At 43.6% G+C, this 14,128-nt stretch overlaps 1 protein-coding gene across 1 annotated transcript in view; it reads right to left on the bottom strand.

Moving 5' to 3' along the window:
* Nucleotides 1–13,394, bottom strand: part of nots (nothepsin) — a 17,372-nt gene extending 3,978 nt beyond the window's left edge. The window contains exons 1-7 of the mRNA XM_065021307.1: nt 13,336–13,394; nt 12,805–12,985; nt 12,408–12,525; nt 11,750–11,868; nt 9,749–9,948; nt 2,774–2,899; nt 1,319–1,463 (exon numbers count right to left, since the gene is read on the bottom strand). Coding sequence (XP_064877379.1) covers nt 1,319–1,463; nt 2,774–2,899; nt 9,749–9,948; nt 11,750–11,868; nt 12,408–12,525; nt 12,805–12,985; nt 13,336–13,394 — 948 coding nt within the window. The remainder of the gene's footprint in view (nt 1–1,318; nt 1,464–2,773; nt 2,900–9,748; nt 9,949–11,749; nt 11,869–12,407; nt 12,526–12,804; nt 12,986–13,335) is intronic.
* Nucleotides 13,395–14,128: the final 734 nt, after the last annotated feature.

The raw sequence follows: 14,128 nt of genomic DNA, 5'->3' as shown, positions 1-14,128 counted from the left end.
GTAGTAGCAGGATTAGTAGTAGTAGTAGTAGTAGTAGTAGCAGGATTAGTAGTAGTAGTAGCAGGATTAGTAGTAGTAGTAGTAGTAGTAGTAGTAGACAGGTACCTGTCTCCAGTCTGCTCTGACTCAGGTACCTGTCTCCCGTCTGCTCTGACTCAGGTACCTGTCTCCAGTCCCGTCTGCTCTGACTCAGGTACCTGTCTCCAGTCCCGTCTGCTCTGACTCAGGTACCTGTCTCCAGTCCCGTCTGCTCTGACTCAGGTACCTGTCTCCAGTCCCGTCTGCTCTGACTCGGGTACCTGTCTCCCGTCTGCTCTGACTCAGGTACCTGTCTCCAGTCCCGTCTGCTCTGACTCAGGTACCTGTCTCCAGTCCCGTCTGCTCTGACTCGGGTACCTGTCTCCAGTCCCTCGTCTTCTCAGTCCTGCTTCCCTGCTCTGACTCCCTGCTCTACTGCTTCAATGTATTCCGCTCCAGACCTGCTTACACAGATCCTAATCTCCTTGCCCCCCAGGCTCAACCGTAAGGCTCTCCAGAGGGTAGTGAGGTCTGCACAACGCATCACCGTGGGCCCTCTAGGACACCTACACCACCCGATGTCACAGGAAGGCCATAAAGATCATCAAGGACAACAACCACCCGAGCCACTGCCTGTTCACCCCGCTATCATCCAGAAGGCGAGGTCAGTACAGGTGCATCAAAGCTGGGACCGAGAGACTGAAAAACAGCTTCTATCTCAAGGCCATCAGACTGTTAAACAGCCACCACTAACACTGAGTGGCTGCTGCCAACACACTGTCATTGACACTGACCCAACTCCAGCCACTTTAATAATGGGAATTGATGGAAGTTGATGTAAAATATATCACTAGCCACTTTAAACAATGCTACCTAATATAATGTTTACATACCCTACATTATTCATCTCATATGTATATACTGTACTGTACATCATCTACTGCATCTTTATGTAATACGTGTATCACTAGCCACTTTAAACTATGCCACTTTGTTTACATACCCTACATTACTCATCTCAGATGTATATACTGTACTCTATACCATCTACTGCATCTTGCCTATGACGTTCTGTACCATCACTCATTCATATATCTTTATGTACATATTCTTTATCCCTTTACACTTGTGTGTGTAAGGTAGTAGTTTTGGAATTGTTAGGTTAGATTACTCGTTGGTTATTACTGCATTGTCAGAACTAGAAGCACAAGCATTTCGCTACACTCGCATTAACATCTGCTAACCATGTGTATGTGACAAATAAAATGGATTTGATTAGTATATAACGTTATAATATCACCTCTCCAATGGAGGTGGGGGTAGCTCCTATCAGCTGTTGTAGAGCGAGGATGTCACGGTTGGGGCCGATGATGAGAGACGTGCCTGTATCAATGATGGCCTGACAGCCGCGGGGACAGAAAGTCAAGGCTCCCTGGACCTTTATACTGCAGTGGAAGAGGTGCAGGAAAACATGTGTTCAGAACTACAGGAAGATTACCTTTTTCAAGAATTCAACCTCTAATTCGGCTGCCATTTTGGTTTACTAGGATACAGCAACAAGATGAGACGAAAGGGACTTTTCTGACCAGCATCCCATTGACTTCCTAACTAACCAAACACCTGACCCTAACCTTAACCAAACCCTTAACCCTGACCCTAACCTTAACCAAAACCCTTAACCCTGACCCTAACCTTAACCCTGACCCTAACCTTAACCAAACCCTTAACCCTGACCCTAACCTTAACCAAACCCTTAACCCTGACCCTAACCTTAACCTAACCCTGACCCTAACCTTAACCTAACCCTTAACCCTGACCCTAACCTTAACCAAACCCTTAACCCTGACCTTAACCAAACCCTTAACCCTGATCCTAACCTTAACCAAACCCTTAACCCTGACCCTAACCTTAACCAAACCCTTAACCCTTAACCTTAACCAAACCCTTAACCCTGACCCTAACCTTAACCAAACCCTTAACCCTGACCCTAACCTTAACCAAACCCTTAACCCTGACCCTAACCTTAACCAAACCCTTAACCCTGACCCTAACCTTAACCAAACCCTTAACCCTGACCCTAACCTTAACCAAACCCTTAACCCTGACCCTAACCTTAACCTAACCCTGACCCTAACCTTAACCAAACCCTTAACCCTGACCCTAACCTTAACCTAACCCTGACCCTAACCTTAACCAAACCCTTAACCCTGACCCTAACCTTAACCTAACCCTGACCCTAACCTTAACCAAACCCTTATGACAATGACAATATGATATGAGTTATCATGGTTCTGACCCAGTTTGACCGAGGGACAACATGATATGAGTTATCCTGGTTCTGACCCAGTTTGACCGAGGGATGATATGAGTTATCCTGGTTCTGACCCAGTTTGACCGAGGGACATGATATGAGTTATCCTGGTTCTGACCCAGTTTGACAGAGGGACAATATGATATGAGTTATCCTGGTTCTGACCCAGTTTTACCGGGGGACAATATGATATAAGTTATCCTGGTTCTGACCCAGTTTGACCGAGGGACAACATGATATGAGTTATCCTGGTTCTGACCCAGTTTGACCAAGGGACAACATGATATGAGTTATCCTGGTTCTGACCCAGTTTGACCGAGGGACATGATATGAGTTATCCTGGTTCTGACCCAGTTTGACAGCGGGACAACATGATATGAGTTATCCTGGTTCTGACCCAGTTTGACCGAGGGACAACATGATATGAGTTATCCTAGTTCTGACCTGGACATCTTGATCTGCCAGTAGCTCTTCAGGGTAACAGGGTTCCAGTTGATGGGTCCACTGTAGAGCGCCTCGTCAATCCCTCCTAGCAGCAACTCTCCCTCTGGGTCCCTCGGCATCTTACTCCTGGAAGCAGAAGCAATCAAATTACGATGGGAAAATGGATCAATTCTACTCCTCTAGATCAGTAGGGGAGAGTGGGATTAGTCGAGACACACTTGTTTCAAGGAAACCATAGACAAAATGTATTTAAAAAAAATATATATATATATATATATATATATATACACTGCTCAAAAAAATAAAGGGAACACTGAAACAACACAAAGTCAATCACACTTCTGTGAAATCAAACTGTCCACTTAGGAAGCAACACTGATTGACAATAAATGTCACATGCTGTGACAATTGCTATAGGCAATTAGCAAGACACCCCCAATAAAGGAGTGGTTCTGCAGGTGGGGACCACAGACCACTTCTCAGTTCCTATGCTTCCTGGCTGATGTTTTGGTCACTTTTGAATGCTGGCGGTGCTTTCACTCTAGTGGTAGCATGAGACGGAGTCTACAACCCACACAAGTGGCTCAGGTAGTGCAGCTCATCCAGGATGGCACATCAGTGCGAGCTGTGGCAAGAAGGTTTTCTGTGTCTGTCAGCGTAGTGTCCAGAGCATGGAGGCGCTACCAGGAGACAGGCCAGTACATCAGGAGACGTGGAGGAGGCCGTAGGAGGGCAACAACCCAGTAGCAGGACCACTACCTCTGCCTTTGTGCAAGGAGGAGCAGGAGGAGCACTGCCAGAGCCCTGCAAAATGACCTCCAGCAGGCCACAAATGTGCATGTGTCTGCTCAAATGGTCAGAAACAGACTCCATGAGGGTGGTATGATGGTCCGATGTCCACAGGTGGGGGTTGTGCTTACAGCCCAACACCGTGCAGGCTGTTTGGCATTTGCCAGAGAACACCAAGATTGGCAAATTTGCCACTGGCGCCCTGTCCTCTTCACAGATGAAAGTAGGTTCACACTGAGCACATGTGACAGACGTGACAGAGTCTGGAGACGCCGTGGAGAACGTTCTGCTGCCTGCAACATCCTCCAGCATGACCGGTTCGGCGGTGGGTCAGTCATGGTGTGGGGTGGCATTTCTTTGGGGGGCCGCACAGCCCTCCATGTGCTCGCCAGAGGTAGCCTGACTGCCATTAGGTACTGAGATGAGATCCTCAGACCCCTTGTGAGACCATATGCTGGTGCGGTTGGCCCTGGGTTCCTCCTAATGCAAGACAATGCTAGACCTCATGTGGCTGGAGTGTGTCGGCAAGGCATTGATGCTATGGACTGGCCCGCCCGTTCCCCAGACCTGAATCCAATTGAGCACATCTGGGACATCATGTCCCGCTCCATCCACCAACGCCACGTTGCACCACAGACTGTCCAGGAGCATGCCCAGGCGTTGTAGGGAGGTCATACATTCACGTGGAGGCCACACACACTACTGAGCCTCATTTTGACTTGTTTTAAAGACATTACATCAAAGTTGGATCAGCCTGTAGTGTGGTTTTCCACTTTAATTTTGATTGTGACTCCAAATCCAGAGCTCCATGGGTTGATACATTTGATTTCCATTGATCATTTTTGTGTGATTTTGTTGTCAGCACATTCAACTATGTAAAGAAAAAAGTATTTAATAAGAATATTTCATTCATTCAGATCTAGGATGTGTTATTTTAGTGTTCCATTAATTTTTTTGAGCAGTGTATATATATTTTTTTATTTTATTTATTTTATCCCTTTTTTTAAAACCAATTTCGTGGTATACAATTGTTTTTAGTAGCTACTATCTCGTCTCATCGCTACAACTCCCGTACGGGCTCGGGAGAGACGAAGGTTGAAAGTCATGCGTCCTCCGATACACAACCCAACCAAGCCGCACTGCTTCTTAACACAGCGCGCATCCAACCCAGAAACCAGCTGCACCAATGTGTCGGAGGAAACACCGTGCACCTGGCAACCTTGGTTAGCGCGCACTGCGCCCGGCCCGCTGGTGCACGATGAGACAAGGACATCCCTACCGGCCAAACCCTCCCTAACCCGGGCGACGCGTCGCCCCACAGACCTCCCGGTCGCGGCCGGTTACGACAGAGCCTGGGCGAACCCAGAGTCTCTGGTGAAGGAAGAAACCACATTGAAAAAGTGGCAAGCAAGTTAGGTCCAAAAAACTGTTTTCACAAAGTTTATTGTAGTAGAGGATTCAGGATGCTTGTTTCCAAACCAAAGTAGATCATTTTACGACTGTTCTATTCATTAGTTGGGATCTACAAAAGCTTCAATATGAGGTCCTAAACCTGACATGAAAGTGCATCTTTGTAGCTGTGTGGGCTAATTTAGTCAAAATGTTTGCCTTGAGGTATGTTGAGCCAATGGCCATGGGGTAAATTGAGCCAATGGCCATGGGGTAAGTTGAGCCAATGGCCATGGGGTAAATTGAGCCAATGGCCATGGGGTAAATTGAGCCAATGGCCATGGGGTAAGTTGAGCCAATGGCCATGGGGTAAGTTGAGCCAATGGCCATGGGGTAAATTGAGCCAATGGCCATGGGGTAAATTGAGCCAATGGCCATGGGGTAAGTTGAGCCAATGGCCATGGGGTAAATTGAGCCAATGGCCATGGGGTAAATTGAGCCAATGGCCATGGGGTAAGTTGAGCCAAGGGCAAGTTGAGCAAATGTAAGTGTTTTCTTCCCAGGCATAATGCAAGGCATTATCACCGGTTTATGAGGTAACAACAGGGCCTGGCCTGTGTTAAAATTACAAAGGGTTTGTTAGGAGTTAAGCCTGTGTTAAAATTACAAAGGGTTTGTTAGGAGTTAAGCCTGTGTTAAAAGATGCTTAAAATGATTAAAATACACACAAAAAAAGTGATTGTGTTGAATTGTGTTTGGCAGATAAAGTAAGACATGATTTTAAATATTTAATTCAATAGAGAAATTCAGCTTTATTTTCTTATTTGATTTATATTTCCTTTATTTAACTAGGCAAGTCAGTTAAGAACTAATTCTTATTTTCAATGACGGCCTGGGAACAGTGGATTAACTGCCTGTTCAGGGGCAGAACGACAGATTTGTACCTTGTCAGCTCGGGGATTAGAGTGTCTGTTTATTGACTAGATTAGAGTGTCTATTGACTGGATTAGAGTGTCTGTTTATTGACTGGATTAGAGTGTCTGTTTATTGACTGGATTAGAGTGTCTGTTTAATGACTGGATTAGAGTGTCTGTTTATTGACTGGATTAGAGTGTCTGTTTATTGACTGGATTAGAGTGTCTATTTATTGACTGGATTAGAGTGTCTGTTGACTGGATTAGAGTGTCTATTGACTGGATTAGAGTGTCTGTCTATTGACTGGATTAGAGTGTCTGTTTAATGACTGGATTAGAGTGTCTGTTTATTGACTAGATTAGAGTGTCTGTTTAATGACTGGATTAGAGTGTCTGTTTATTGACTAGATTAGAGTGTCTGTTTATTGACTGGATTAGAGTGTCTGTTTAATGACTGGATTAGAGTGTCTGTTTATTGACTAGATTAGAGTGTCTGTCTATTGACTGGATTAGAGTGTCTGTTTAATGACTGGATTAGAGTGTCTGTTTATTGACTGGATTAGAGTGTCTGTTTAATGACTGGATTAGAGTGTCTGTTTATTGACTAGATTAGAGTGTCTATTGACTGGATTAGAGTGTCTGTTTATTGACTGGATTAGAGTGTCTGTTTAATGACTGGATTAGAGTGTCTGTTTATTGACTAGATTAGAGTGTCTGTTTATTGACTGGATTAGAGTGTCTATTGACTGGATTAGAGTGTCTATTGACTGGATTAGAGTGTCTATTGACTGGATTAGAGTGTCTGTTTAATGACTGGATTAGAGTGTCTGTTTAATGACTGGATTAGAGTGTCTGTTTAATGACTGGATTAGAGTGTCTGTTTATTGACTAGATTAGAGTGTCTATTGACTGGATTAGAGTGTCTGTTTATTGACTGGATTAGAGTGTCTGTTTAATGACTGGATTAGAGTGTCTGTTTATTGACTAGATTAGAGTGTCTGTTTATTGACTGGATTAGAGTGTCTGTTTAATGACTGGATTAGAGTGTCTGTTTATTGACTAGATTAGAGTGTCTGTTTATTGACTGGATTAGAGTGTCTGTTTAATGACTGGATTAGAGTGTCTGTTTAATGACTGGATTAGAGTGTCTGTTTATTGACTGGATTAGAGTGTCTGTTTATTGACTGGATTAGAGTGTCTGTTTATTGACTGGATTAGAGTGTCTGTTTATTGACTGGATTAGAGTGTCTGTTTATTGACTGGATTAGAGTGTCTGTTTATTGACTGGATTAGAGTGTCTATTGACTGGATTAGAGTGTCTGTTTAATGACTGGATTAGAGTGTCTGTTTATTGACTGGATTAGAGTGTCTGTTTATTGACTGGATTAGAGTGTCTGTTTATTGACTGGATTAGAGTGTCTGTTTATTGACTGGATTAGAGTGTCTGTTTATTGACTGGATTAGAGTGTCTGTTTAATGACTGGATTAGAGTGTCTGTTTATTGACTGGATTAGAGTGTCTGTTTATTGACTGGATTAGAGTGTCTGTTTATTGACTGGATTAGAGTGTCTATTGACTGGATTAGAGTGTCTGTTTATTGACTGGATTAGAGTGTCTGTTTATTGACTGGATTAGAGTGTCTATTGACTGGATTAGAGTGTCTGTTTATTGACTGGATTAGAGTGTCTGTTTAATGACTGGATTAGAGTGTCTGTTTATTGACTGGATTAGAGTGTCTGTTTAATGACTGGATTAGAGTGTCTGTTTAATGACTGGATTAGAGTGTCTGTTTATTGACTGGATTAGAGTGTCTGTTTAATGACTGGATTAGAGTGTCTGTTTATTGACTGGATTAGAGTGTCTATTGACTGGATTAGAGTGTCTATTGACTAGATTAGAGTGTCTGTTTATTGACTGGATTAGAGTGTCTGTTTATTGACTGGATTAGAGTGTCTATTGACTGGATTAGAGTGTCTGTTTATTGACTGGATTAGAGTGTCTGTTTATTGACTGGATTAGAGTGTCTGTTTATTGACTGGATTAGAGTGTCTGTTTATTGACTAGATTAGAGTGTCTGTTTATTGACTGGATTAGAGTGTCTGTTTAATGACTGGATTAGAGTGTCTGTTTATTGACTGGATTAGAGTGTCTGTTGACTGGATTAGAGTGTCTGTTTATTGACTGGATTAGAGTGTCTGTTTAATGACTGGATTAGAGTGTCTGTTTATTGACTGGATTAGAGTGTCTATTGACTGGATTAGAGTGTCTGTTTATTGACTGGATTAGAGTGTCTGTTTATTGACTAGATTAGTGTGTCTGTTTATTGACTGGATTAGAGTGTATGTTTATTGACTGGATTAGAGTGTCTATTGACTGGATTAGAGTGTCTGTTTATTGACTGGATTAGAGTGTCTGTTTAATGACTGGATTAGAGTGTCTGTTTATTGACTGGATTAGAGTGTCTATTGACTGGATTAGAGTGTCTGTTTATTGACTGGATTAGAGTGTCTGTTTATTGACTAGATTAGAGTGTCTGTTTATTGACTGGATTAGAGTGTATGTTTATTGACTGGATTAGAGTGTCTATTGACTGGATTAGAGTGTCTATTGACTGGATTAGAGTGTCTATTGACTGGATTAGAGTGTCTGTTTATTGACTAGATTAGAGTGTCTGTTTATTGACTGGATTAGAGTGTCTGTTTATTGACTAGATTAGAGTGTCTATTGACTGGATTAGAGTGTCTATTGACTGGATTAGAGTGTCTATTGACTGGATTAGAGTGTCTATTGACTGGATTAGAGTGTCTATTGACTGGATTAGAGTGTCTGTTTATTGACTAGATTAGAGTGTCTGTTTATTGACTGGATTAGAGTGTCTGTTTATTGACTGGATTAGAGTGTCTGTTTATTGACTGGATTAGAGTGTATGTTTATTGACTGGATTAGAGTGTCTATTGACTGGATTAGAGTGTCTGTTGACTGGATTAGAGTGTCTGTTTATTGACTGGATTAGAGTGTCTATTGACTGGATTAGAGTGTCTGTTTATTGACTGGATTAGAGTGTCTGTTGACTGGATTAGAGTGTCTGTTGACTGGATTAGAGTGTCTGTTTATTGACTGGATTAGAGTGTCTGTTGACTGGATTAGAGTGTCTGTTTAATGACTGGATTAGAGTGTCTGTTTATTGACTAGATTAGAGTGTCTGTTTAATGACTGGATTAGAGTGTCTGTTTATTGACTGAAGTGAAAAATTTACCCCATAACCGGGGTAAATTGTGCCAAGAAACCACTTTTTCTGGACAAGCTATATTTTCAAAACTGTAGTGTTTACATTAATTCTGATTATTTCCAGAGATACACAACATCCTGAAATATATGTAGATATCTTTGTTAGAAAGAAAACTATATTTCCCTTGACGGAGAAATACTAAATGTAAAAAATTGCTAAATTTACCCCACTCTCCCCGACCATTATTAAGTTTTAGCCTACAGTAACCTGTAGGTCTGTGTGCCTGGGTAGTGTCCTTTACAATCATCATCATCATCATCATCAATAACAACATCATGATGGGTAGACAGTCAGATATACTCTGTAGTCCTGGGTCGTGTATTTACCATCATCATCATCATCATCATCAATAACAACATCATGATGGGTAGACAGTCAGATATACTCTGTAGTCCTGGGTCGTGTATTTACCATCATCATCATCATCATCATCAATAACAACATCATGATGGGTAGACAGTCAGATATACTCTGTGGTCCTGGGTCGTGTATTTACCATCATCATCATCATCATCATCAATAACAACATCATGATGGGTAGACAGTCAGATATACTCTGTGTGCCTGGGTAGTGTATATGTGTTCTGTACCTACTTGCTGAGGTAGAAGGAGAAGATGGGTTGGTCCACAGACTTCTGGTTCATGATGCTGTCGAAAACGGGCGTCCCCAGTTCCTCAGCCAGGGAGGGGTACCCCAAGCCCAGCACCCCGTCAAACTTAGCCATGACAAAAACAAAACCTGGCTCGTACACCGACTCTCCGAACTCCTGGTTTTTCACCGTCAACGGGCCAATCTGGACAACCACAGGGACGTGTCAGGTGACTGAATGACTGTATATATGTCCTCCCACACCTGATGAACTAGTTAACGTTGGACAACCACAGGGACGTGTCAGGTGACTGAATGACTGTATATATGTCCTCCCACACCTGATGAACTAGTTAACGTTGGACAACCACAGGGACGTGTCAGGTGACTGAATGACTGTATATATGTCCTCCCACACCTGATGAACTAGTTAACGTTGGACAACCACAGGGACGTGTCAGGTGACTGAATGACTGTATATATGTCCTCCCACACCTGATGAACTAGTTAACGTTGGACAACCACAGGGACGTGTCAGGTGACTGAATGACTGTATATATGTCCTCCCACACCTGATGAACTAGTTAACGTTGGACAACCACAGGGACGTGTCAGGTGACTGAATGACTGTATATATGTCCTCCCACACCTGATGAACTAGTTAACGTTGGACAACCACAGGGACGTGTCAGGTGACTGAATGACTGTATATATGTCCTCCCACACCTGATGAACTAGTTAACGTTGGACAACCACAGGGACGTGTCAGGTGACTGAATGACTGTATATATGTCCTCCCACACCTGATGAACTAGTTAACGTTGGACAACCACAGGGACGTGTCAGGTGACTGAATGACTGTATATATGTCCTCCCACACCTGATGAACTAGTTAACGTTGGACAACCACAGGGACGTGTCAGGTGACTGAATGACTGTATATATGTCCTCCCACACCTGATGAACTAGTTAACGTTGGACAACCACAGGGACGTGTCAGGTGACTGAATGACTGTATATATGTCCTCCCACACCTGATGAACTAGTTAACGTTGGACAACCACAGGAAGGTGTCAGGTGACTGAATGACTGTATATATGTCCTCCCACACCTGATGAACTAGTTAACGTTGGACAACCACAGGGACGTGTCAGGTGACTGAATGACTGTATATATGTCCTCCCACACCTGATGAACTAGTTAACGTTGGACAACCACAGGGACGTGTCAGGTGACTGAATGACTGTATATATGTCCTCCCACACCTGATGAACTAGTTAACGTTGGACAACCACAGGGACGTGTCAGGTGACTGAATGACTGTATATATGTCCTCCCACACCTGATGAACTAGTTAACGTTGGACAACCACAGGGACGTGTCAGGTGACTGAATGACTGTATATATGTCCTCCCACACCTGATGAACTAGTTAACGTTGGACAACCACAGGGACGTGTCAGGTGACTGAATGACTGTATATATGTCCTCCCACACCTGATGAACTAGTTAACGTTGGACAACCACAGGGACGTGTCAGGTGACTGAATGACTGTATATATGTCCTCCCACACCTGATGAACTAGTTAACGTTGCATTGTACACGTGATGCTGTCATACCAGCCAACGGCTCAATCCTTTCAAAACAATCACACATTCCAAAGTAAACAAAGCATCAGGAAACAATGTTGCCCCCCACAAATGATGCAGCCCCCCCCCCCCCCTTCCTCTATGGCAAGACCCATCATTCACCCACGTTTAGTTCAAATAGTGCCAGTGCTGTTAGAGACATCGCATATGAGACTAATGTATGAACGGAGACAGTTCCACAGTCATCTCCCCGATTTCATCGTGGGGGACAATGATATATACCATCTAATGATATCGTATGTGTTTAAGAGAACATATTAGACAATCCCCACTAGAAGCAGAGCTGACAGAAACAACACTCTAATTAATTTGGGAAAGTGGGCAGTACAGGGATAAGGGTTAGGAATATTGTGTCACCTTGAGGACTTCCCTGCCCATGATGCCCAGCATGTGTCCCTTGCCATAGTGGATGCCAAACATCCTGCCGTCGTGGATGAATGTGCTGGACTCAAAGGCCTTGAACTTGCGGTGCATGGCTGGAGAGAGAGAGAGAGAGAAAGAGAGAGAGAGAGAGAGAGAGAGAAAGACAGAGGGATAGAGGGATAGAGGGAGTGAGAGAGAGGAAAAGACAGGAATAGAGGGAGGATTGGAGGTAGGGAGGGAGGGAGAGACAGAGGGAGGAAGGGAGTGGGAAGGAGGGAGAGGGAGAGAGGGAGAGAAGAAGAGAGGGTGGAACACAGTGACCTATAGAGGCTAGTCTGCTCTTGTCTGTGTCACACAGTCAGCAGATAAACACTGACTCTAGATAAACAGGAATACATTAGTCTATTTGGAACAGATTCTAAAAAGATAGTATGGAGAAGGTACATCTGTTTTATAGTGTGGTCCAGTCCCAAAAAACAGATTGGATTAAGCACAGAAATACAAATGTCTGTTTACCCGTAAGTACATGTCACATGACCATAATACATCTTGCTCTTTGGTACCATTCAGATAAACATAATTGTGGTAAAATAGTTATTTTGTCCCCTAGGTGTAGGTTCCGTTAATCCCTAGCTGTGTTCTGAAGTCTCACCACAGGCCTCTGAGACGCAGTAAGAGGATGGGACCCACAGGTCAGACGACCCTGTATCAAACACTACGGTGAAGTTCTGTTTCGGGGTCCCCAGGCTGATCAGTCCATAGTACTGGGCCTGGACAATCACACACAGGGAATACAATGGCATTTGTTCCATTCGTGTATTCTGAGATCTATACAGTGTGTTGATCAACTCTTCAGAAATGTAGAGGTCGGACTTCAACACAGTGACACAAATAAAAGTACGATACGTGTTTTGATGTTTTTCAATATACTGAACTGAGGATTGTTTTTCTCTCTCCATATAATACATTATATACCACAACAGAGTCCCTTGGTACCAGCAGTTATTACACTTCAATACAACTATTCACTTCCATTCAGTCCCACTTACATCCATGAAGTTGTAGAGCCTCTCGCTGCTCTTACCCAGCCTGAGAGAGGGGATACCAGGGGGGTAACACTGGGCGTACCTCCGGTTGAACACATCAGGCTGGTGGTCCCTCATGAAGTCCTCCAGGCGATTGGAGGCTCTCAGCTGGGTACGTACAGAGAGCATCTGACGCAGGGGGATCCTGGACCCAACACACTCAGGTTGGTGGCCATACTGAGGTAGTTTAGATACAGTACACTTGTAGAAATGTTTCATCCACCAGTAAGTCAGACTTTCGGCTGCTGAAGGTCATTTGTCCCCGATTGAAAGCCTCTTTCATTCCTCACTTACTTCTTATAATGATTCTAATCAGGGTCGGGACGGATTATATATTTTGGGGGTTAGGGGCCCCTGGGAACGTGCCCGTTCTGTAATACGAACCTGATTCTCAGACATTACCATAAATATTCAAGTAGGGCAAAAATATTATTTTCAAGTATCTTGAAAGGTTTTCAAACAAAGGACAAATGTTTAGGATCTGTCAGTTCTTACCTGATCAGCCCATGTGCAGTCCAGGAACAGCAGATCAGTGTGAACACAGTCCACCTCATCCTGACTGGTAGTGTCTGTCAGTGGCTGCTGTAGACCAGACGCTCACTGAACACAGGCTGTAGACACAACGGACTGGCTGGTAGTGTCTGTCAGTGGCTGCTGTAGACCAGACGCTCACTGAACACAGGCTGTAGACACAACGGACTGGCTGCCGTTCAGCACTGAGAGGAAAGGTAGGAGGTGAAAATGGGTGGATCTCATTTCTTTGATTCCTCACATCCTCTCTTTATGCCTCCTCTGAATTCTCATTCAATGGATTTGGAGGTGAGGAGTCAGAGAAACGCAATTGATATTCCCCAATGGACTTCTGATCCCAGTAAGACCAGCCCTAACACAGCCCAGCATATCCCTCCAGGGGAAATGGCAGTGAGACAGTAAAACTACCAGGATCTATGTGTTATGCATGTGTAACGTCCAGGATTGATGCATTCTTGAATGCTTTTTCAAGTGGATATTGTACTTCCTTGATTCTGGGTATTTGAGATTGTTGGATTCCCAAATATACATAAAAACACCTCCCATATTAGTCTAAACATCTATCCAGATACGTTTACCAGACTCTCAGGTTGAGGTGACCGAGACCTGCTAACGGTGTTCATGTTAGGTAAATACCCGTGTTTACTAGAGATCAAAGAGTCAATCAGACCATAACCAAAAGCAGCTCGGGGAGTACAATGTGTACAGAAGAGATTTAGATGTCAAAGTCAAACGCGTGATCGTCTTCTTGTCATGG

This window comes from Oncorhynchus nerka, linkage group LG8 (assembly GCF_034236695.1).
Source record: "Oncorhynchus nerka isolate Pitt River linkage group LG8, Oner_Uvic_2.0, whole genome shotgun sequence".
NCBI classification, from domain to species: domain Eukaryota; kingdom Metazoa; phylum Chordata; class Actinopteri; order Salmoniformes; family Salmonidae; genus Oncorhynchus; species Oncorhynchus nerka.
Note: the sequence above shows the minus strand (reverse complement) of the source record. Positions and strands in the feature narration are given on the sequence as shown.